Source organism: Parus major, chromosome 2 (assembly GCF_001522545.3).
Source record: "Parus major isolate Abel chromosome 2, Parus_major1.1, whole genome shotgun sequence".
Classification (NCBI taxonomy): domain Eukaryota; kingdom Metazoa; phylum Chordata; class Aves; order Passeriformes; family Paridae; genus Parus; species Parus major.
In genome coordinates, this window is record NC_031769.1 from 133,714,705 (window position 1) to 133,738,204 (window position 23,500).

Consider the following 23,500-nt stretch of genomic DNA (forward strand, 5'->3'; position numbering starts at 1 on the left):
CTTCTTTAGTTCTGTGTTCTTAATTTCCTGCTAATTCTAAGAGGAAAAAAAAACTGCTTTCATGCTGAAGATTTGATTTCCAACTTTTTTCATCAAGTACAGTGGCATGTCTTCTGGCATATCTTGTAGGGATTATTCTTTATCTTCTGCCTTCACTCACATACAGCTCTTTCTTTGCTGAATAAGGCTTTGTGACTGACTTCTTGCTCATTATTTGTCTCATGGAATGTCAGCCATGCTGCTGCCTGCTTAGGACTAAGATTTACCTCCATTTTTTGTGTCGAAGTAATCTCTGAATACCCAAGAGGCTTGTTCAGTTAAAAGAAAACTCTAACAAAATCTTTATGATTTGAAAAGAATTTGACATCACAGATTAAAGAACAGTCGGGACATGCTTTATCAGCAATACAGCTTGATCAGCTAATTATGAAGTAGACCAGGCTGCAGTCTTAAAAACACAAACAAAATATTCTCACAGAAAAATATAAGATGCAAACTGGACATTCAGCAACATTACAGTTACATCTCTATAATCTTTTAAATAACTGAAATAGAACTTAATAATTGGAAGCATTTCAACTGAACTAAGAAGCTGTTAAATAAAATGGGCTGGCAGTCTGACACAAGTGGGGTCCCTCAGCGATTGATACCAGACCCCACACACAGAACATCTTCATAAGGTACCTGGATGATGGGATTGAAAGCACACTCAACACATCTGCTGATGACTCTAAACTAGGTGATGAGTAGACATGTGTACCTACAAGGGAAATCACATGGGGCAGCAAGAACATTGGGAAAATAAGCAAAGACAAGCACAGTCCTACACCCGGAATGGAAGAACCAGAGAGCTCTGAATAGGCCAGGATCCCTATGGCAGGGAGAAGCCCTGATGAGGAGGACCTGAGGGTATGGATGCTAAATTCTGACAGTGCCTGTACGTATTACAGGCCGTACAGCTTCTCAGACTGTTTTCTCAGGACCAGCCTGAGAAGCTGTACGGCCTGTAATACGTACAGGCACTGTCAGAATTTAGCATCCATATGAGGGCAATAGGGATAACACGGTGACCATAAGTCAGCAGTGCAATACTGCAGCACCAAAGGTAAATTGGATCCTGGCTTGCATCTGCAGAAGTATCACTAGCAGAGATAAGAGATGTTATCATCCCACTCTACCCAGTGGTTGTCAGGCCCCATCTGGAATGATGTTGAAAGAAGACATGGACAGATTGGAAAAGGTGCAACACCATCAAATGCCTGTAGAATCTCCCCTGTGTGAGAAGATTGAAGGAGTTATGTCTCATCTCCCTAGAGAAGATTCAGGGGAAAGCTCATCACAATGTTCCAGGGCAGCCACAAAGAGATCAGGGGCTCTCTCCTCACAAGATGCCACACAAAGTAACAAAGACAAGGGATAGCAGCTAAAAGTTGCATTAGGAGAGGTTTCATCTAGGCACAAGAGAAATTTTTACAATGAGAACAATCAGTGACTGGAACAACTTCCCCAGGGGCATGGCAGAAACTCTCATCACTGGAGGTTTTCAAGACTAAACTGGACAGAGTGCTAGATAACCTCATCTAGGCTCCTGTGGCCATGAAGGCTTGTATGATATGATCCTCTGAGATCCCTTCACCTGGGCTATTCTATGATTCTAAAATAAACAAAAAATGTAATTAAAAAAATCCAAACCCACACCATATTCACCACCTTGTCCTTCTTACAGGTTCATAGACTGCAGAATCTGATTTGCAGTCTTCCAGTAATAACAAAGAAAAGCAATTCTTGTTCTTTTCTGTATCTTGGAGGGAACATTTCTCAGGAAGTTATGGCCATTTGCCCTATTTTCACAGAGTTACAGATATATATATGCACTTATGTATCATACATGAACCAAAGTTAGATACAATGGATTTCATAGGTATCTTACAGGCTAGTGTACCTACATGTATTTGAACTATAAAATTCTGAAAAAAAGAGGTGCCTAACTGACCTTCAGAGATCATCCCTTTTTAAACCCAATCTATACTCTTAATCCAACAACAAACAGACCATGCTGAGAACATAAAAAATGGCTATAGAGCCACTGAAACTACTTTTCATTTTATTTTACTAGGCTCATTTCCAGTCAGTTGATCTGCAATTATTTCTGAAGATCCGCAAATCAGAAACCTCTGTTTACAAGAGGGAAATTCTTCCCTCATTACTAAAAATCAGCATTGCTGTCACTAAGATGAAAATATGTTTACAAAGAAATGTATTTGCAAAAATAGAAAAACAAAATTTGAAAAATATTACAGGGACAGTTTTGAACATATTGACAAGTATGTAAAAGGAAGCACAAATAAGAAGCATATTTTTGTTTTCACAACCTGTGTGGGAAACAAGTAATTATTAATTGTGACACAAAATGGTTCTTAGTCCCAGGCCCATCCTTAATGTAGTAAGGCATGACACTAAGAAATAACAGTGAAAACATTCAAGATTAAAACTGTGTCTCATTACAGACCTAGAATATTCAGCTACAAATAATTTAAACATCTTCTGTCCTTCTGTTTTCACTCAATCAGTAGCTTGGGGGGAATAATCTACTTCTAGCAAAAGAAACTTACTCATTCTGCTCTGTAAAATAAGGCAGTCAAAAATCTACATACAAGAGACCATCTCCAAAAGAGTCCTTTGCACTTGGGAATGTGAATGCAATACAGAGAGAGCACACTGTGCATGCAAAGCATGCAGTGGCCTCATTTATTGAGAATCCCACCTTTGAGGGCATTTCCAATCCTTCTTACTTTCCAGATGTTAGTAAAATCAGATGTGCACTTAACACATGTTGAAAGGTAAGCAAGAGAAATTGCCTTTGGGTAAGTACCATTTTAATAAGCAAGAGCAAAAAAATACCAGATAACAATCAGATAGCCTGCTTGCCTTTTGGGCCTACTTAAATTCATATTAGAGATTACTGTATGCTACAAGAAGATTATGAAACCTGCAATGGAAAATTCGCAAATCTTTAATTATTAGAAGCATTCAGGGTCAGTTTCTGGAGTCAGCTGTATCACTACACCCCTTGGACTATTCTACTAATTTATAAAACATTTAGAAGCAGAGAATGAAAGAATTAAAAGGAAAAAAAATCCAAATAAACCAAACCCACAACCCAAACAAATATCACACAATCATTAGATACAATGAATTTTGGCTTCCTCATATTTTATTTAATTTTTAGATTTCCCTGAAAGGCATTTTTTCCCTACAAAGTAGAGAAGTTTTCTCTTGTAACTAGCAATGATTACTGAGCCTAAGGAAAAAAAAGTCAAAATCTTGTGTACCTTATCATGGAAAGAGGAAGCATCATTCCTCTTAACAGTGACTTACGGGGTATACTGCATAACATTACAGAAGACCACACTTTTGTCAGCCTTCAAGTGAACTGTAAAAGTATGCTTCAAATAGTTTTGGATGCAATTAAAATAAAAAATTATCAATTACTTAATCTTCTAAAGCTCACATCAGATTTATCAGCATTGAGCAGGAATTTCAGATCTCAATCTCCTGAAAAAAATGAAAAATAATCTTTACTACAAATCGTTTCTTTCAAAAGGCAAGAAAGGAAATGATCTTATTCACAACATTGCTGTTGTGAATAATTTAACTTTAGGCATTTATTTAACTTTAATTTAACGAATTAAATTTAACTTTAGGCATTTATTAGAACAGTCTCCAATCTCATTCTGGCAATGGAAAGGATGGACTTCCTTGAAGATGAAACAAAACCTACTCTCAGTCCCCTCGTGTCAGATTAGCTTTTGGACTGTTTCTTTGTTCACCAGGTGGTTAACTGGGGTAACAGTAACTCCCTGCTTTAGAAGCATGAGGGGATGGTGAGAGGCTGGACTCATCTATTACACTAGCAAGAAATGGCTAAAACAACTCGGCACTGCTCGGGCATTGCTCAGCGCTGGTGAGCAGCTGTATTGTCCATCACTTGTTTTTTCTTGTTTTATTTCTCTCTCTTTTCACTATTACTGTTATTTCTGTTGTTCTTCTTATTATTAAATTTTGCTTTATATAAATTGTTAAACTCTTCTTATCTCAACCTGTGGGTTTTACCTTTTTCTGATTCTCCTCATCCTACTGGGGATGAAGGAGTAGCAGTGAGCAAGCAGCTGCATTGTACATAGTTGTCAGGTGGGGTTAAATGACAATACTGTACAAACATGAGATATTTTATAAAACACTTAAAATAAAAATTAATTTTTTCAAGGAAATAATGGGGAATGAGAAAGGAATAAAGGAATAAAAAAGAAAGGAAAAAAGTTATAAGTCATATGGCAATTCCCACAAAGTAGAAATAACAAATACAAGATTATTTTTATGAAAAATCAAAATACCTAGACATTTGACACATCTTTTTAACTTTTTAATTTTTAAATATTAAATTAAATAAAATAATTTAATTTTTAAACAAATGTCCTTACCCAGCATTCTGAATTAACAAAGAGACAAGTATTTAAAACCCTAAAAGATTTTGTTGTTCTCTATCTGCTTTCTTATTCTGACTTGTTTCAAAGAGAATTCCCACATTGTATATGATGCCACTAACAGCTGTTCTGAATTCAAGTTAACTGAAAGTTACAGAAACAGCATTCCATACCTAATTCTGACTGGAAATTAAAAAGATGAAAATATATGTTCTATTAAGAATTTTAATTAAGTGTGAGAAGAGTTCTTACTGCCACAGTTTTTCCATTTGATTATTTGAGCATAAAAAGAAACCAAGCAGTCTTTGCAAGAAGAGCTTAAGGTCAAGAAACCAAGTCCAACTGCTAAAGGAGAAAATTCTGAATTTTTTGCAGCTATACTTGAATGCTAAAAACACCGAGCAACCAAGAAAATTGAGTCAGATGCAGAAAACTGACCAATTTAAAAAATCTCACTACCCTACCCATTGGGTGTTTAAAGCAAAGTATTGATTGCTGCTGGCATACTGAATAAAAAAAGTCCAACAGCTGTAATAGGAGAAGGTTAAAGCTATTTTACAGTATTTCCAGCCAAGTTAGAGTAACAATTTCCTCAATCTGGTATAAAAAAACCACCTGAATATTCATCCATCAACACAGAAGAACTGCTTGTGTTGATCACTTTTCTTTTTTCAATTTTGTGTGATTGTGAGCAAGATGTTACGTGCACTCCTTTTCCTTTACAGATGACATCTTTTTAAGCACCTAAGTTGCAGGAATAATTCATGACATATGGATAACCAACACACTTTCGTATTAGAATTAAAGCTGCAACCAAAATAAGAAATAGAACTAGAAATAATGATGTGTTAGAAAGCCTATGTGTTCTTTCATGCTGATTTTAGAACGAACACATTACCCTGTTCCATCTTCTGTTTTAAAGAGGACTGACATTAATTTTAATTGTAAGCTATACTTGGCCAAAATCAATCTTATTTTTAATATACATTTGACTAATATATGGCTGGGCACATTTGTAATGAGACACCTTGTTGATGTTTCTGAACACACATTCCTTTTTATTCATATGCAAACATGTTTCCTTTGCAAAACAGAATGGTATCACGTATTAGGACACAAGATGGTGCCTACTTATTTCTCAGTTTAATCAGTTTTATTTCCCCCTTCACATGGAACCCAAACTTGTGACCAGATGATTAATCAAGTGCCATTATCTTGAAATAGGGAAGAATATTTCTTATGTCAATTTATAGCCTGTTGTAAAAGCCTTTATCTGCTTAGAAATAAATGTATGCACATGGTGCCCTCCTAATAAAGGAATATACTGGGTGTCCGTGCTGTGCCGGCAGAGGGAACCTGCGGGGGTGGTGTCAGGGAGGAGGGGCCAGGGCTACCCTGTGCACATACAGCCACTTCCAGCTGGCTCCACTGGACTCTCTCCATTGCAGAGAGCTGAGCCTGTCAGCTACGACAGCGGTGTGGAACAGAGGTTTGCCTGCACTTGGAGCAGACCATGGAAAAGCAGGCTGTCCTCCTGAAACCCACACAGGACAGATAGCCACACTGTTGCGCATGGAACAGAACACATGGAGCAAGTTCTTGCTACAAGCTTTGTGTGACATTTCTCATCATCCTACACTAGTTCTAATTGGCAATAAATTAAATAATTTTCCCCAAAGTCAAATCTGTTTTGCCCATCATGGCACCTGGTAAGTGATCTCCCTGGTTTATGCTCATCCATAGCCTTCTCTCATTTTTGCTTGCCATCTTGTTGAATAGAGGGAGTGAGAGAGTGTTGGGGTGGGTGTCCAGCAGCAAGCCGGGGTTAACCAACCTCCAGGATAAAACATAAAATGAGATTGTGACAAGCCACTGCTAAGAGAAGGCTTTATTTTAGATGTTTCTACTAGGAATCCAGATGATCTCAAAAGTTTTGGAAGAAGTCCTAGAAGATTATTTTGTCACAGTAAGAGTCTGCCAAAGTCTCCAACTGCTATATACTATGAAGAGCAAAGGAACTATTTTGCAGCTTCAGTTCTCACCCTATCATCCTCTGGAAACCTCTATTTCCTGAAAATCTAAAACTACAATTTCAGAATTTTTCTTAGTTTAGTCCTGACCTAGTAATTTCTGTCCCCCAGAACCTTGCACAGGCTAATCCACATGCTCTCAAAAGCATAGTCCTGTGTTTTCTTTTGTCTGACAGGGTTACGAGTCAAACTCTGGTAGTATGACAATGGGTATTTTCATTTACACACAGTCTTTTCTTCCTTAATGCCCAAGCACTACAATTGTACGTGCCAGAAACATGGTGCCCATAGAACCTCTCTGAAACCAAGTATAGTTTTATAAAGGAAGCTAAAGCATCCATGCATTAAAATGGCTCAAACAAAATACAAAGTTTGATTACTTAGGACCACCAGCATAAAAGCAGAAATTTCAGACTTGGCCTAGCTTGCTTACACTACTTCAAGCTCCCTCACAGCCACCATCATCTTTTTGCTTCCAACACACGATGTCTAGATTAAGCATTTCTAATTCTAACATATACACAATGACCGGGTTTTCAAGTTAGCAAACAAGCATCAAGCAAAGTCAGGGAGAAGGAGAAAAACAACTAGAAATCTTCCCTTTTCATCAGCTTGTCATCATGTCCATCTTGCCCAGAATGGAAGCAGATGTAACACTATGCAGAAGCCTGACAGAAAAGAGCTTATGTGTATGTCTCCAGCAGTGATAGGCATAGGCTGTGGACTCAATCAAGGTTTGTTGGTAATAACACACTGTGAGAAAGAACAGGATGTGGCTGGAGGTGGGGGGCACAGAGGTAGGACAGCACTTCTCTGGGACAAATGTCCTTGTTCTGGCTCCTAGAGATAAGCATAGCACAGTACAGCACACATACAGGAATAATGTGGAGAAGTGGATGTGGACATGGGACTGCAGGGGGGAGACGAAGACCACCAAGACCCTCCTAAGCCCTCCAACCCATTTCCAGAAGGGACTGGAAGAACAAACTGCACTTATTGTCACTTATTTTCCAAGTGGGGAAACTGACCCATAAACAGGTACCCCCACCAAGCCCAGGTAGCACCTCCAGGACCCCAGACATCCCATCAGCCCACTGCTGTGTGTTTGTACTGATGGCTTAAGTTTTAGGTTTCATATTTTTTAGATTCTGTGCTGCCTTAGTGTGTTACTCTGTATTTCATATTAGGTGTTAGTAAGCTCTCTTCACAGTTAGACAGAACAATCCTTTTCCAGTGTAAGAACCAAGGACAACCATTACAGCCTCAGGCCCCAAAAGAATAAATAACAGCAAGTTAAAGAGAAGAAAATCAGGAGAAGGGGACTTCATAACCTGAAGCTGTAACTGGACAACTAACTCAAATATGTAAATGGACAAAAACTCATAAAAATGTGAAACTTCATAACTGGTTGTCCATTTTGTGCCCATCTCGGGCAGAGCCCCATCCAGGCTCTTGTACTGCCCAAGGTATATCCTTGGAAGGCCTTTTGATAAATACCTACTCTATTCCTCACACTCTGTCTAGCCTCTGTTCCAGGTCAGCCTCTCTAGGCATCAGTACTAGGAGGCCAGAGACCAACATTTCAATTTCCATGCCAAGTGTGTAACTCAGTAAAAAAATTCGGTAAGCTTTTGTGAACCCCTAGCTTTGTTATTCTTTTTGTCTACAAGCATCTTCCTGAGTGTTCCTGACCCCTTAAGGGTGGGATGTTACACACTATTGCAACACTAATGCAATATTACTAACACAAGTCAGAAACCTCACTCAAAATCCTTTTATTCTTTCTGGTAAAAGGCATTTTTGTTGACTGACCTGTCTTCCTGGCAACAGCTTCCCCCAGTTTTTGCATTTGGATCCTACTTGCAATATTTTCTATCTCACCTGCTCCCATCTTTTCCAATTCAGTGGTTTAAAAAAAAATAAATTATTCTTACCAGAGTCACTGACAGATTCATAACCCTTCCAAACTGATCAACATAGTAGACATTATCCTGGTACCAGGAATCAAGGTGAAGATAATTATACATGCCAAAAGCACGCATGTGGTCAAGGGTATATTGATCATCACGAAGCTGCACTTCTGCTACAGCTGGAGGGAAAAGAAAAAGACTATTTTAATAATTATTTATTTGCAACTTAGTAATTTAAAATTCAAACTAACAACTTAAAAAGAATTCTTCCATTTTCAATCCACAGGTATGCTTTATTTGAAAAAAAATACACTATGTATACATAGTTTAAAATTTTACCATAAACTTGGAAAGCAAATCATCCACCCTAAAGGCCACTGCAGTCATTTGTTTTGATTATCTCACTGGCATTACCATTTACAGTGGCCTAGTACAGTGGTTTTGCCCTGGCTGGATGCCAGATGCCCACTAAAGGCACTCTATCACCTCCCTCTTCAGCTGGACAGGGGAGAGAAAACATAAGGCTCATGAGGGAGGAGCACAAGGAGAGACTGCTCACCTGTTACTGTCACAGGCAAAACAGACTCAACCAGGGGGAATTAGCTTATTTACTGCCAATAAGATTAGGGTAATGAGAAATAAAAACAAATCTTAAAACACATTCCCCCCCCAACCCTCCCTTCCTCCTAGGGTCAACTTTACTCCCAATGGTTATTCCTTCCTCCCCTCTCCAGTGGCACAGGAGACAGGGAATGGAGGTTGAGGTCAGTTTATCACACCTCTCTGCTTCTCCTTCTTCCTCATTCTCTTCCCATGCTCCAGCATGGAGTCCTTTCCACAGAACATAATCCTTCACAAACTTCACTAAGATGTTCACTAAGTTCTGTCCTAAGTCTGCAGTTCTTTGCAAATTTCTCCAGAATGGCTCCCTTCCACAGGTCACAGTCCTTCAGGAAAGACTGCACGAGGGAGGGACCCACTAAGGGCAAAAGTCTTGCCACCAAACCTGCTGTGCTGTGGACTCCTCTGCCCATGAGCTCACAGGTCCCACTGGAGCCTCCTCCAGCATGGGCTTTCCATGCCATCACAGCCTCAGTCAGGTGCATCCACCTGCTGCAGCATGGGGTCCTTCACAGGCTGCAGGTGGATCTCTGCTCCCCTATGGGTCTCCATTGGCTGCAGGGGAACAATCTGTCTCACCATGGTCTCACCACAGGCTGCAGGAGACTCTGGCACCAGGAGCACCTTCTTCCACTTCTTCCTCACTGACCTTGGTGTCTGCAGAATGGTTTCTCTCACACAGTCTCACTCCTCTCTGGCTGCAGTTCTTATGCAGCCACTTTTTATACTTTTCCAATACGTTACCCCAGAGGTGCTACCACCATGGCTGATGGGCTTGGCCTTGGCCAGCATCAGCTGGCTCTGTCAGACATGGGGGAAGCTTCCAGCAGCTTCTCACAGAAGCCTTCCCTTGTAGCCCTCCTGCTACCAAGACCTTGCCATGCAAACCCAATACATCTCCACCCTGTCTCTCAGCAGCATGTGTTGAGGTCCAATTTATCTATAACCCTCAAAGGATGAAACACACATCTACACACACGCAACAACAATGTCAAACCTACTCTGTATTACAGTAAGGGGAAGAAAGTCTACTCTATAGTAACTCTAGGAAAACAGCAGCCAAATGAAAATCTAACTACATGGATTTCACAGTCTTAAATTAAATCAACACTTGCGAGGAAAAATATTAAAACAGTGAAAAGCAAAATTAGTTCAGTTATTACAAGAAGAAAAAACCAAAAGCACAAAACAAAATAACAAATATCAAAAAGCAAACAAACAACAATGCCCCACCATGTTCTCAGCATTCTCACTGAGGCTGAAATTTCCAGAAATGTCCAAGATACCATCAAAATTTGAGAATAACTTTTACTAATTGAAAGAGACTGCAAAGAATGGCTGTTCACTAGAATACTACCTTCTTCAACACAAGAAGTATGCTACCTACAGTCATTCACTTGAGCAAGATTTTTCCAAATAAATAACATCTACTCAACTACCAGTAATCAGAACTGCATTATCTGATGAAGACTAACCAGGTTTTTATTTAAATTAGGTGCAGCTTTTTTCCTCCTATTCCATATCTATACAGAGATGAAGCAGATGTAGTCCAAACATCTCAAAATATATCAGCAGAGGTCTAGTCCATCCTTTTGTAAATAGTCTCAGAACTCCAGAATGAACTCCATTTCAGTCTCCAGTACAGTCAACCCAGGATTCTTAGCTCTCCTGCAGGGAACTTATCTTGAACTTCACACAAGAAAAATCCTTTAGAAAGTTACAAGTAAACTCTGTCAACCCATGATGACTAGCACTCAAGCCCAGACTATGGGGAAAGCACTTCAAGGCTAATCCTTCTCACAGCAGCACTACAGTTATTGTAGTCCCTAATCTTTCAATTTCTATTTTCTTTCCTTTTCTGCTCAGGAACAGAGCTTATCTATTTCCCGTATTTCACTTACATCCCACCCCATAGCAGGGACCATTCACAACTCTCTGCAGAAGCAGTCAGACTTCTTACTCTTCTTTAACATCTGCTCAAACCCTACTGCAGCAGAAGTAGTTTACTGTGTCAGAACACCAATTCCTGCAAAGAGCAATTCATTTGGCAGTGCCACTGCACAGCTATCACAAACTCAACAACCAATCACTATTTGCCTCAGAACAGACCATTAGAGACACTCGCTATAAACATAAAAGTGGCTTTAGGAAACTATGCAAGATTGTACTGCCTGATTAATAAAAAATCCAGTCATACTATATAAAATGCTTGCAAAATAGAATCATTAGCAATTAGTCTCCTAATCACTGTTGGTATTTGCAAAGCAGCAGTTTTAATTCCACCCAGATCAAATCATTATTCATATTCACCACACAGGAGGCATTTCTGTACCTCTGCAATTAATAAATTACTGTTACACAAGCTATGGCCCTTCAAAACAAGCTAGAATATCAACAAATGAGTGAGAATAAAATACACCTGCCTTAATGGCAAGGACTGCTACCCATTCCAATTCCTGCTTTAATTAATTAGAATATTTTACTGTAAATAACACTGTAAAAAATAGAATATATTGTAAAAATGCATTTTAAAGCTGTTTGTGTACCAAGCTTTATTGCAGAGATATTTTTCCCAACACAAGAGATGACATGAATGTTTTGCAAACAATTAAAGACCAAACCAAATATAATCCAGAATAATTATTTTTAGTGAAACCAAGCACATATCATCAACTTCCTGTATAGCTGATCCTGTGAAATTAGAATACACATGTAGAAACATGTAAAGATTTTTTAGCACAAAAAACCTGAAATGTTAAGGCTTCCTTTCTCTACTTCTCCCTCCCCACTCCCCTAGTTATGTTGCTCCTGTCAGAACTATAACTAAACAGTGTAAATACTCCAAACTAGATGATTCCTAAAGTAAACATACAACTTTTCACAAAAATTCTTGGAACAATAAACTTGATTAGCTGATTGTAAGGTGATAAACTTTATAAAATCTGGAAGAACATGAATTCCTTGTCCTTGAGTTTTCTAGACCATAGTTCTGATAAGCCCTGAATAATGAAGGGGGTCAGGAATAGGAGATCCAAATCCCTTGTATTATTGCAATATGTAATAAATTCCACATAAACAGAAGCCAGAAACTGTACAATCCATAGGTGATTTTAAGCTAGGAAATATGACATATGTGTACTGTCTTGTCATGAAACACTTCAAATGAGGTAGCCAACTGCTTTCAGAACATATCATACATATGTGTGGCTCTGCCAAGATGAAGCAATTAAAGAACCTATTCCATTCTCCATTAATTTTGAAATCTGTACAGTGACCAAGTGAAATGTGCAGAACGTCCATCTGCTATCACATAACATGTGCTTAGATAGTTTACAGAAGATTCTACACTAGGGTGAAATTAATTCCTTCCTTTCTATATAGCCTTCAAGATTCAAGGTTTCTTGATGGTCCTTTGAAAAAAAGGGAAAACAAATAGAGCTGCATACAAAAAAAGTAAAGGAGAAAAGAGAAAAGAAACAGAGACTTTTAAAAAAGTAAATTCAGATAAAGGTAAGTTAATATAGAGAAGAAGAAATATGTCAATCAGATCATCACCTTATTCAGTCTCACAGTTACAGTTTTATGAGTTTTTATTTGGTTGTTCAGTCAGGATTTTTGAATTTTTTTCTTTTTGTTATTGTTCAACTTGGGTTTATTTTGTTTTAGGGTTTTTATTTTTTCCTGGATTTTTTTTGTTTGCTTTTTTTCTTATTCTTTTTATGTGATTTTTAAGAGACCAATTCACAAGTCTCAATGGGTTCACTAGTCTTGGGTTCAATTAAGAAGCAGCAGTCAATGGCAGCTATTCAATAGAACAACACGTGGTCTCTTTCAAATTTCTGATAAATACACCTGCAGCACGATAACCCAGAAACATTAATTCATACACTGTTATTCATACCAGAAAAGAAAGCAAGTATACAGAATGTATAAACTAAATCTCACCTTTCAACAGTATTTCCCAACAACGCTAGTTACATGGGATATTCTGGACCAGTACAAAGAAAACTATGCTACTTTTCTAGAATTGTATTTATCTCCACTAGTTCCATGCTTTAAAAGAATAATTTGACTCACAACAGTTTAAACATAACTAAAGAGAAGATTTGCACTCACAGTGCTTTACTTGAAAGCAAAAGTAGTAAATACAAAGTAATTAATAGGAATCAACAGAAGTAACATATCCCTAACCTGTTACTATAAGATCTCTAGCTTGATATTATTATTAGTATGCAATGAAAAAAAAAAATAAATTCTCTGAATAAAGAGTACTATCAAGGAACTTATACTTCAGATGAATAGACAGGTCTTATATCTGCCACCAAAAACAATGAAGCAGAACTGGGATGAAAAAAAAAGAAAGGTAGAGGAAAAAAAGGGTGAATAACAACCCCCAAATAGCCCCTCTATTTTTAGACATTTTTCTGAATACACCAAAGCAACTTTACAAAACTGCAAAATATACTAAGTAATTATACCAGCATTTTTTGTGGCATCAAATACTATGTGCTTGTATGTCATGCCTTGTTTTGCAGTGCCACCCAGTGGAAGCAATTTTGTCTTGCAGATACACTGGTCTATTAGTGGGAAAGAATTTAAATTCTAGTATCAGCATTCAAAGATCCTTCTAAACCTGCATTAATCCTTTTTCTTTTAATCCTTTCTTTAACGTTTTTATTGTTAAAGGCAGCACCTCGTTGTTGAGTAAACATGTGCCTGAGACCTAAACTTCCAAGAATTACAGCTGCAAATGTCTGAAAAAGCTCACAATTTCTTACTATTTTCCATATATTACTTTGAACACTTCTTTTATATTTAATTTTTCAAATGCAAATCAAAAATGCAAATGAAAATCTCTGTAAATGTTTGAAACATACCAGCGCCTTTTGCACCATAAAGAGTCAGAAACATATGCCTTCCATGTAGCACTACTAATGAGCAACTTTTCAATGAAGCAACCTTCTAAACAGTATGGATTACCACCATTTTTAAAAGAAAGTGATAAAACTGATAAATGCTCCAAATGATAAATGATCAAAGAAATGCTTTCTCTGTGTGTTCTCCTGGCTTGCAACAGCAGCTCCATCTCTGAGCAAATGTTTACTCTGCCTTCCAGCTGTAGTTATATTGAAAGGCATCCAATACTACACTACAGGTGCAACTGTCCTGCCAAACAGACAAGAAGAGAGGAAAGGGATCAGGGACATCCACATATGAATAAACTCTAAGTCTCTGGAAAGCAAAAAGAATTATGAGACATCTAACCAGTAAACAGCAAAGGTCTTGGTCCTTTAAAAATGTTGTGCAACTTGGACATGTTCCTTGCTGGAGACAAGGATTTGCTCCACAATCTCTGCTTTGGATTCTGCTAAGATCAGGCAGACAAGATAACCACAAACAAGATGCTCATTTATCTCTCCTAAACATTCAGTGATCCAAAAAAAAGGCATTACAGAACTCGGTGCAAAGGAAATACCTGAAAATAAGTTATAGAAATAAACTTTAAAAAGTAAGAAGAAAGACAATATTAGAATGAAGAGCTAAGAATTAAAAGCATAATAATATGGGACTCATTACTAGTTGAAATATATTACCAGGAAGAGAGATAAGAAAACAAATGACTGTGAGAATTTAGCATTAACTAGGACAGATAGGGTTGGAATAAGGAAGAAATAAAAGAACATGAAAATCACAGTATTTAAAAGAGAAGGGAAGGTATTGTACTTCCCCCATTCTTCTTCACTGTGACCATAAAATTTTAAGAAATTTACAAAAAAATCACCTTCTATCATAGATCTAATAAATAAATTGTTTCTTAAAATGCATTTCTTTATTAGTTGCACATCTGATCACAGAAAATTCCTGGCAGTCAACCAGTTGAGGGCATACTTGAACTGAACACTAAGTTTTGTAAGATGGTCAGAAAATGACGCTCACTGTAGTCCTCAGGAACATGACAACCACAAGTTGTCACACAACACCACATGCTGCTGTCCACCTGCTCTGGGGGAAGAAGACTGCATTAATTTCACTGGGCAATTTTTTTGGTCATTTTATTTTATAGCTAGCAGTGAAATTCATTAAAATAGATAAGTATAAAAAGAGGTAGAAATACTGAGAGAAGACAGATACTCTAAAGTTCAGTACACAAGTTTGTAATAACAAAGTGCATTCTGAAAAAAATTGCATAAACACTTTAACTACAGTTGAGTTATAACTCAGTTCTACTTAAGAATAAGCATTTATTTCTTTTTATTGTTATTTATTCCAATTACTTTATAACTCACATATTCCCCTTAACTGCCACCAAACTTGGGATGCCACATAGGCAGACCTAAACACCTCAGGCCATTTGAGACAAACACTCATTAATTCCTTTTCTCTAAAACAAAAAATCAACCGCCTTTTTACATTAATCTTCCAGATTCTATTACAATATTTTTGCAAATGGTGGTGAATAAAATCAGAAATAATTATACCAACAGTGTTCTTAAACATCTGACATTTTTTTTCAGCTATTGCACTCAGTCTCACTTTGAGGAAATGAAATCAAATTCTTCACACAGTGACAAATATTGATTTAATAACCCAAAAACTACCAAGCTCTTCATCATATTCTAGAGGCTTTGAATCTGCACACAAGTGCATTGGAAAGCAGAAGTTCTTGGCCTTCCCACACAATACTTTTCTTTCTTCTCACAAGCGGAAGTTTGAAAAAACAAAAGCCTACACACCATCCACAGTCTCTGCAACTCAACCCATTACTCCTGTACAACACAAAAATCAAATTTTGGAAGGACACCCTAAATCTAAGACATGTGTAGACACTGGGAAATACAAAAGTCAGGTACAGAACACCTCTGCACTGAGTCAACTGCCTTGAAGGACACAAAAGAAAACCAGCAAGGAGAAAGAGGCAGCTGTATGGCTGAAGAGCAGGCTGCAATTAAAACATCTGGAAGACAGATATAAGACCTGATACATTTCCTGCTATTAATTGCAAAACACAAGAACAACAATAAAAGCTTTTGACTCTCCACAGGACCAGTATCTATATATGCACACACAGACCAGAATAAGTGAGTTAGCATCAGTGACTCTGTAGGACAGCTGAGTAAATTAGAGTGAAATGAGTCAGGGTCTTTGTGCTGTGGGAAGCAGGGAAAGACAAGAACACAGTCACATGTATCAGTCCTCCATTACATGACTTATTGTAACTATTATGTAAAATATCTGAACAGACAAGAATTGAGTAGATCCATCTCTCCACTGGAAACTCCGCTGCTCATGAATTTTAATGAAGAAATGAAGGTAATCCTCACCTATTTGGAACAGGTGCACAACTGACTATCCAAGAACCACAAAGGTTGTTTGACCATAGGCAGAGTAGCAAATAAGAGACAAATTAAGGGAGTGTGCCAAAGCTACCCTGTTGCTATCTCACAGCTGCAGCACACTCATAACACATGCCCAATCACCTGCATTTGGGCTGTCTTTTGGAAGTTGACACCTGAAGCAGTCTTACAGTAAAAATGTTACTCTCATTAAATTTTCCAGTCCTACCATAGATATACTCACAGTCTCATCTACTTAACCTTCAGTAAAAAATGCATCTAAAAACCTCCTACTGCTGACAACTCAGCATGGCAAACATATCTTTCTGACCCACTACAAATACAGTATGTTCTACACAAAACAAAAGTAACATGTAATGGGTAAGTCTGTAGACAGGTAAATATACAGAGACAGAGATTAGTCCATGCAAATTGTGTTTACTGTCTCAGCTTTACAAAGAAAACCAAACTCATTCATACACCTTACAAGAAGATGTGAATTTCACAAATCAGTAAATGTAGAGTGCTGAGATATTTCAGGGCATGGCTAAGACTGTAGGCACATATCCAACAGGACTTTGTGCTAATGTACTTCTCAGTGAATTAGCCTGTTAATGGGCCAGCATTTCAAATACTGAAGATGCTTGGCAGAGAAAGCAGGGCATGGAATGCATGGCATGAAGATCCACCTCTGAACTGTGAGCAGAGCAATAAAGAAAAACAGCTAATTTACTGAAGTTTGTATAAGATGTTAATTTCATGTGTATTTCTCTAAACCGCATGTGTTCCGTTCACACTCTGCTTTGAACTACCTCAGCTGGTCATCTGGCCTCACCTCGCCTGCACAAGCAAGACCAGGTTTAGGACACAGGTTTCCTTATTCATTTAGGAATTAAGCGTACCAGGAGCAGGCAGCTACAAGGCAGAGGTCCGACAAGTCAGAGACCTCGGCCCACAGCGAAGCCACTTGGCGGGGGGAGGGACGGGCCTGGCCAACACGCAGCAATTGTAACGAGAAGCCGAGACGAAGCGCTCGGTCTCGGAAAGCCCCGCCGTTCGAGAGGCGCGGGACTCCCGGTGCTGCGGGCCGGGCTGTCCCCAGCTCGGGGCACCCTGCACAGAGGGCCGCTACCCGGCCGCTGTCGCCAAGCAGGGAACCAAGGGAAACGCGGGGGGATCCGTCCCTCCCGCGCTGCTCAAGGGATGCCCGGAGGGATCAGCCGCGCCCGCTCCTCACCCGCGTCCAGCCCCAGCTGGTAGCAGGCCAGCGGCTCCAGCGACAGCTTGTATCCCTCGAACTTGGGGTCCAGCAGCAGGCGCTTGGCCTGCAGGGAGCAGTGGGCGGCGCCCGCCATCCCGCAGCTCCGGGAAAACTTCGGGCAGCGCCGGCAACTCCGCGGGCCCTCCGGGAACGCGCGGCAGCGGCCGCAGAGCACCACGGGAAGAGGGTGCGCGGGAGCCCGGCCTCCGGTGCATGCCGGGAGCTGTAGTCTGGGCCCGGAAACAGGCGTGCGCCCGGGGCGCGCCGGGAACTGTAGTCGCCGAATCCGGACTACGTTTCCCGGTGGCACCCGCGCCTAGGAGAGGTGGGGCCGACGGCGCATGGCGCGTTCTGCAGGCGGCTCCGCCTCTGCTGCACGGACCGGCGGGGCTGCGGCGGGCGGTGAGCCGGGAGCCAGCCGGGAGCGAACCGGGTCGGGCCTTCCCCGCGCCGATCCCTCGCTCCGGGGCGCCGTTGGGTGGGCCGAGCGCCGGGGGCGGCGGGCGGGAGGGCCGGGCTGCGGAGAGGCCGCGCCCGGAGAGGGTGGGCCGTGGCCGCGCAGGCGGCCCGGTGAGCCGCCGGTGCCCGGCGCTCGGGCAGCCGGGTCGGTGCCGAGCCCAGCTCGTCCCCTGAGCCGGTGTTTAAACACACTGGTGCTCCGGTCATTAACCGCGGGGATGTGTCAGTGGACAGAACACTGCTGTTTTGGTGACTTTTTTTTGTTGCGTGAATGACACCAGCATTTATCGAAACTCTGCTTTGCTCTGTGTAGGTTTGTGGAAAACGTAGATTTCCAAAATGAATAAAGATGCGCAGATGAGAGCAACCATTAACCAAAAGCTAATAGAAACAGGAGAACGAGAACGGTAAGTTGACTTCCTACTCCTGCTGGTGTGAGGCTTTAAATACATCAGACGTGCGCTACACATAGAAGTAAAGTAAACTCAATAAAGTAAACTCAGCGCTGAATTCTTTAAATGCTTACACATGAAAATCTTGAGTGTTACATAAACTATTTTTTAAAATGCCTTTTGAACAGTTTTTAGTTATTCAATTGAAAAGAAGTAGAGGGGAAATAAAGGATAGGGTTAATTGGCTTATGAACTGTTAAAGCTTTCTCTTATGCAGGTATTTTGTGTTGGAATGCCCTAGATTCATGAAAGAATCATCATTCCATGCAATTTGTTACAGTTAAATCTTCTTACCAGTTTTCTGATAAGGCGAATGAAACAAAACTTTCCTTTTTGCTTTTAAGTTTTTCTTGTGTTTCTAGCTCTGTTCTTATTAGATAAAGCAACACACAGTAGAATGCATAAAACACAAAAAAGAAATAAATAAAGAAGTAAAGAAAAAATTTGTGCAAGTCATTGTAGAGATTCCAATAAAGGCAAACAAGTAAATTGTACAATGTTTTTGGCATATTGTTGTCTTTTCAGTCTGTTTTATTGACATTGTATTTGCATACCACTAGAGTGCTTATTACATTACCCTCCTCATCGCTTCACTGTGCTTGCAACACCATCCACCAAAAGCTCTATGTCCTTCATTTTTAAAGGCCTGTATGAGAAAAAACCTTTTTCCTGGGTCATGGCATAGCCTTGTACCTGACGTAGCCTTTTGTAGCCTGATGTGGTATCTCTGCTCTACATCTTTCCTGGTTGTGACCATCCCCCTGGAGATTGCACAGACCTTCAGCAAAGCAAGAAATTTCTTGAAATGCTATTGAGATCTGTTTTATGCTAATTTAAGAATAAGAAGGGTTTTATCAGGACATCGATTAAAAGCTATCTTAAAAACAGGCTTTATCAGAGCTTTACTGTGATCAGAGGCAGAGCACTTGGATTTCATGAACTGGGAAATATACAGAGGCAGATAATTTCACCTGTATTTTTACTCTGCTTTTTTCACCTGTTCATCTGCCCCCTACACAATTCACTGAGGAAAAGGGGATTAGAACACTGTTTAGGCTCATGCTACAATCCTTTCATTCATAAAGATAGGGTTTTGCTAGAGTTATTTAGGATACTACAAGATAAGCAGGCTTGCTAACTAATGGAGAAAAGGCTGAAAGGTACTAAGTTATTTATCATATCTTTCATTTTCCCTTCTGTTTTTTAGTACTAATTTTTACTTTTTTAGCTAACTTTCAGTATTCTGTTTTGATATATGGAGCAGATGCTTCATTGTGGCAGATTGTTGTGTTTTTTTTCCATTAATGCCTGAATCCTTGTTGCTTAAGCTTACATAACTAATCATACTTAGGAAGATAAGATACAGGATCCTTCATTTTCACCCAGAACGAGGTAATGTGTAACTCAGGAGATAAACCTGCAGTTGAGTAGTGCAGAATTCTTCTCAAAAGGTGAGGGAGAAGGTTTTACTTATTTTAAAGACTTGGTATCAGGTGAAATATTCCAACTTTGAAAGTTTGCATACATCTGCTACCAGAGTAGACTCAGCTCAAGTAATTCAAGGGCTTCTACTTTTTTTTTCTGTGGCTGCAGCATCAACACTGCCAGAAGCAGATCTGTGACAAATCCTCATAGTCCAACATGGCAAACTGAAATTGGAACTTGTTTGGGTTTGGATTCACCTGCTGTTCAGCCATTTCTGCTGCTGGTCTGGGAACTCTTGGGTAGTAATTGTAGGCTTGACTTTCAAACTGGAACATATTTAAGCTCATCAGGAATTAAACATCAGGAATGTTTGTTATTCTAACAAGTTTTATATTGTCTTAACAGTCTTAAAGAGCTGCTGAGAGCCAAGTTAATTGAATGTGGCTGGAAGGATCAGTTGAAGGCACATTGCAAAGGTAACAGTGGTCAATTAATTAATTTCCTTTGTATTCAGCTGAGATTCTGGCCAAATAAAAGTCGCAGATGAAGGCTTTACTGATGCTTTAAACAAGACCTGGGCAAGAGGAATGTATCCCTGGCAACTTGACATTTATGTTTAAACATGCTTCTTAATTGAGATTACTTCTCAGCTTTGACTTCTGCATTTCTCAGTAGGGTGCAAGGCACTTTAAGTAAACAGTTGTTTCAATATTGATGTGTATTAATAATAGCCTTTATTTTGCTAGAGATTTATTCCTTTCTCTCTGGCATCACTTTTTGACTTGGCTGAAATACGTACAGAAATCTTGTTTAAACCAGTTGGAAGACTAGTAAGGATTTACTGTCTGTGCTCTTCCTTATTGTATGTTCCAAAGTGTTTTTCCAGTTGTACCTTTCTTACTACTGTAAAAATAATGTCTTGTAAGAGATAAGTGAGCCAATTTGTGAACTGCTCCAACACTCTAGTGACAGGCACATCTGGTAATACTCCGATGAGATAAAACATTTTAATATTTGTTTTTAAAATATGAATTTATCAAAATGCATCAGCAATGGCCAGTTCTCATCCTTAAACTTATGACATAAGTGAGAGAGTAAAATCGATTGTACAATGCAGTAGGTACTGAGCTAATAACCTGTATTCAGGTCCCATGGTACTTCATATTCTCTCATGACAATGTAGGCAGGTTTTGTTTACCAGCACAAGTTTTGTCATTTTATGTAAGTATTGATCTTGGTCTTTCCCAGATGTCATTAAAGAAAAAGGATTAGAGCATGTTACTGTCGACGATTTGGTGGCAGAAATCACTCCCAAAGGCAGAGGTAAGAAAATGAAAATGTGGATGGAGTAGTACATCAACACACATACCTCTATTTCATTAGCATTTTGAAAGCAGTGTCATGAGCTCGCCTATGTTGGATTAAAGGAAAAATGTTAATAGTGTGATATTAACTACAAATAAAATGTTAATAGCTTAATATTAACTACAAATGAAACGTGAATTTGTATTGTGTAGCATCCTTCAGATTACTTTTGCAAATTGCATTACTTCGTCATGTCTACATTCATTTTTATAATTGACCTAATGGTCCCAAGTTGTGTACACAATACAGATGTTTTAAAATTCCAAATCTTTTCAGATGGAAAATCAGAAATAACGGTTCTAGTGTAAGAGGAATGGGAAGAGTAAAGGACATAGCATAGAGATACAAAAAAATTAAATTACTTAAGGAAACTGCAGTTCTCTTTATATTGTTCGTCTTGAGCTCTCTAGCAGGGTTTGATGTTAGTGGTAGAAACTTAATTAAGTTCTAGACTAAAATAGGCCTTCAAAATAGCTTGCTCAGAGGCCCTTACTCAGAGGCCAGGGTTGAGATTATTTTTTTTTTGTCTTACATTTGTGAAGACAAAAGGTAGGATAATCACACTTCTTCCGTGTGAACACACTTGTTCTGTGTTTGTTCTGGTGATTATATCCTACTTCCTGTTGAATAATCCTTTTCCTCAAACTTCCCAATTTTTTGGACTATGAACAGGAAAAAAACCGACCAGTAACAACATTGTTCTCAATAGATCCCAATTTTAGCCTATTTTAAATGGGAAAGATATAAATGTGTTATGAAAATCAAGTAGTTTCAGTTAGTTAGGTATTAACAGAATTGCAAGAACAATGAAAGAATAGAAATGGCTGTTGTAAAAGTATGGTTTTAGCATACTTTTTATTTTGTCTTTTTTTACTTCTTGCTTTCTTATTTGTGTTTTAGCTTTGGTACCAGACAGTGTAAAGAAAGAACTCTTGCAAAGAATAAGAACCTTCCTTGCTCAGCATGCCAGTCTTTAATTTTGATGTTCATCTGGGATACAGTTTCCTGTATTACATCAATCATGTCAGGATTGGAATGCAGTTTACATACTTAAGGATGAAAAAAACAATAAATTTTCTTTGCACTGCATCAATTTCTTAAACTTGGTGTTATTTTAATAAAAAATTTTGTGGACTCGTGTTTCTAAGGTGGTTCTCTCTCTCAGTGGACTGTAATGTGGTGTCACTTGTTCCAGTTTTTAATAATCCTTAACTTTATACAACTGTGGAACCTTGCAAAGGTTTTTCAGAAAAGAAGCACAGTTAACAAGTATGTTGACCAGAAATGCAGAAAGGTGTAAAAAAAAAAAAATGTGGAAAGTGGGATAAGACATACTGCTGAGTATATCCTTTCTGATTATCCCAGAGTAAGCAGGAGAAAGTTAACACTACATGAAACTGTTGGTGAAATTCCTTTTGTACTTCTTTTCTACAGCATTAGTTGTTTAAAGTCTCTGATGTGGGTTGCATTCATAAGAGGTCGAAATCTTCAGGAAAAAGGCAGTTGTATCTTCCATCAGCAATTCTTTTCACATTTATTTTGAGCACTATTCTAATTCTGAACAACTGCTGTTTTCTAGCTTTGCCCATATTATTGGTGGGGTTTTTTTATGTGTGTCTTAGGGGCCTTTTTAAATTGAAGTACCATTCAATAATTTGCCACTGTACATCTTCTAATACGATGTATTTTTAATTCTTGTATCTGGAACTGTAACATCAGCCAGGTCTATACATAGCTGCAAAAATAAATTTTATTAATACAGAGGATCAGAAAAGGACTTTGAAGTGAGAGTGGTTAATTTTTCCCAGCACGTATTTGTCGTTTAGAATAAGCTATAAAGTGGAGAAGCGCAAGCATAAGCAGACTCTGAATGAGCCGTCGGCTACTGTTGTGACTCGGTGGCTATTGTGAAAAATTACTGACTCAACATAATACTCATACTCGTAGTTGGAAGAATACTGTAAAAACTAGCACTTAGAAAATCAGTCCTGTGCCAGTGGGTTGTGCTGTTCCATCATTGCTGCGAGCTCCCAGCTGAGGAGCCGCTCGGAGGCACCGGCGTCCTGCGCATGGGGAGGGTGACAGGGGCTCCCCGTCTCCAGCACCTCCGCTGCTGCCCGGCCCCTTGGTCTGCGGGGCCCGAGCTGCGCTCCTGGGGC

At 39.2% G+C, this 23,500-nt stretch overlaps 2 protein-coding genes across 4 annotated transcripts in view; one reads left to right on the forward strand and one right to left on the reverse strand.

The window, feature by feature from the left end:
• NUDCD1 (NudC domain containing 1) overlaps positions 1 to 17,821 on the reverse strand; it is a 35,575-nt gene extending 17,754 nt beyond the window's left edge. The window contains exons 1-2 of the mRNA XM_015618997.3: positions 17,617 to 17,821; positions 8,449 to 8,603 (exon numbers count right to left, since the gene is read on the reverse strand). Coding sequence (XP_015474483.1) covers positions 8,449 to 8,603; positions 17,617 to 17,734 — 273 coding nt within the window. The 5' untranslated portion in view covers positions 17,735 to 17,821. The remainder of the gene's footprint in view (positions 1 to 8,448; positions 8,604 to 17,616) is intronic.
• An 87-nt stretch (positions 17,822 to 17,908) lies between these two features.
• ENY2 (ENY2 transcription and export complex 2 subunit) lies at positions 17,909 to 22,479 on the forward strand. Of its 3 annotated transcripts, none has more exons than XM_015618998.3 (5): positions 17,909 to 18,042; positions 18,413 to 18,506; positions 20,382 to 20,452; positions 21,225 to 21,299; positions 22,242 to 22,475. In XM_015618998.3, the coding sequence occupies exons 2-5, from the start codon at positions 18,439 to 18,441 to the stop codon at positions 22,316 to 22,318; spliced, it is 291 nt and encodes a 96-aa protein (XP_015474484.1). In that variant the 5' UTR covers positions 17,909 to 18,042; positions 18,413 to 18,438; the 3' UTR covers positions 22,319 to 22,475. The 3 variants fall into 3 exon arrangements, with proteins under 3 accessions (XP_015474484.1, XP_015474485.1, XP_015474486.1); XM_015618999.3 differs by having other exon boundaries at positions 17,954 to 18,073; positions 22,242 to 22,479; XM_015619000.3 differs by having other exon boundaries at positions 18,005 to 18,118; positions 22,242 to 22,479.
• The last annotated feature ends 1,021 nt before the right edge of the window (positions 22,480 to 23,500 follow it).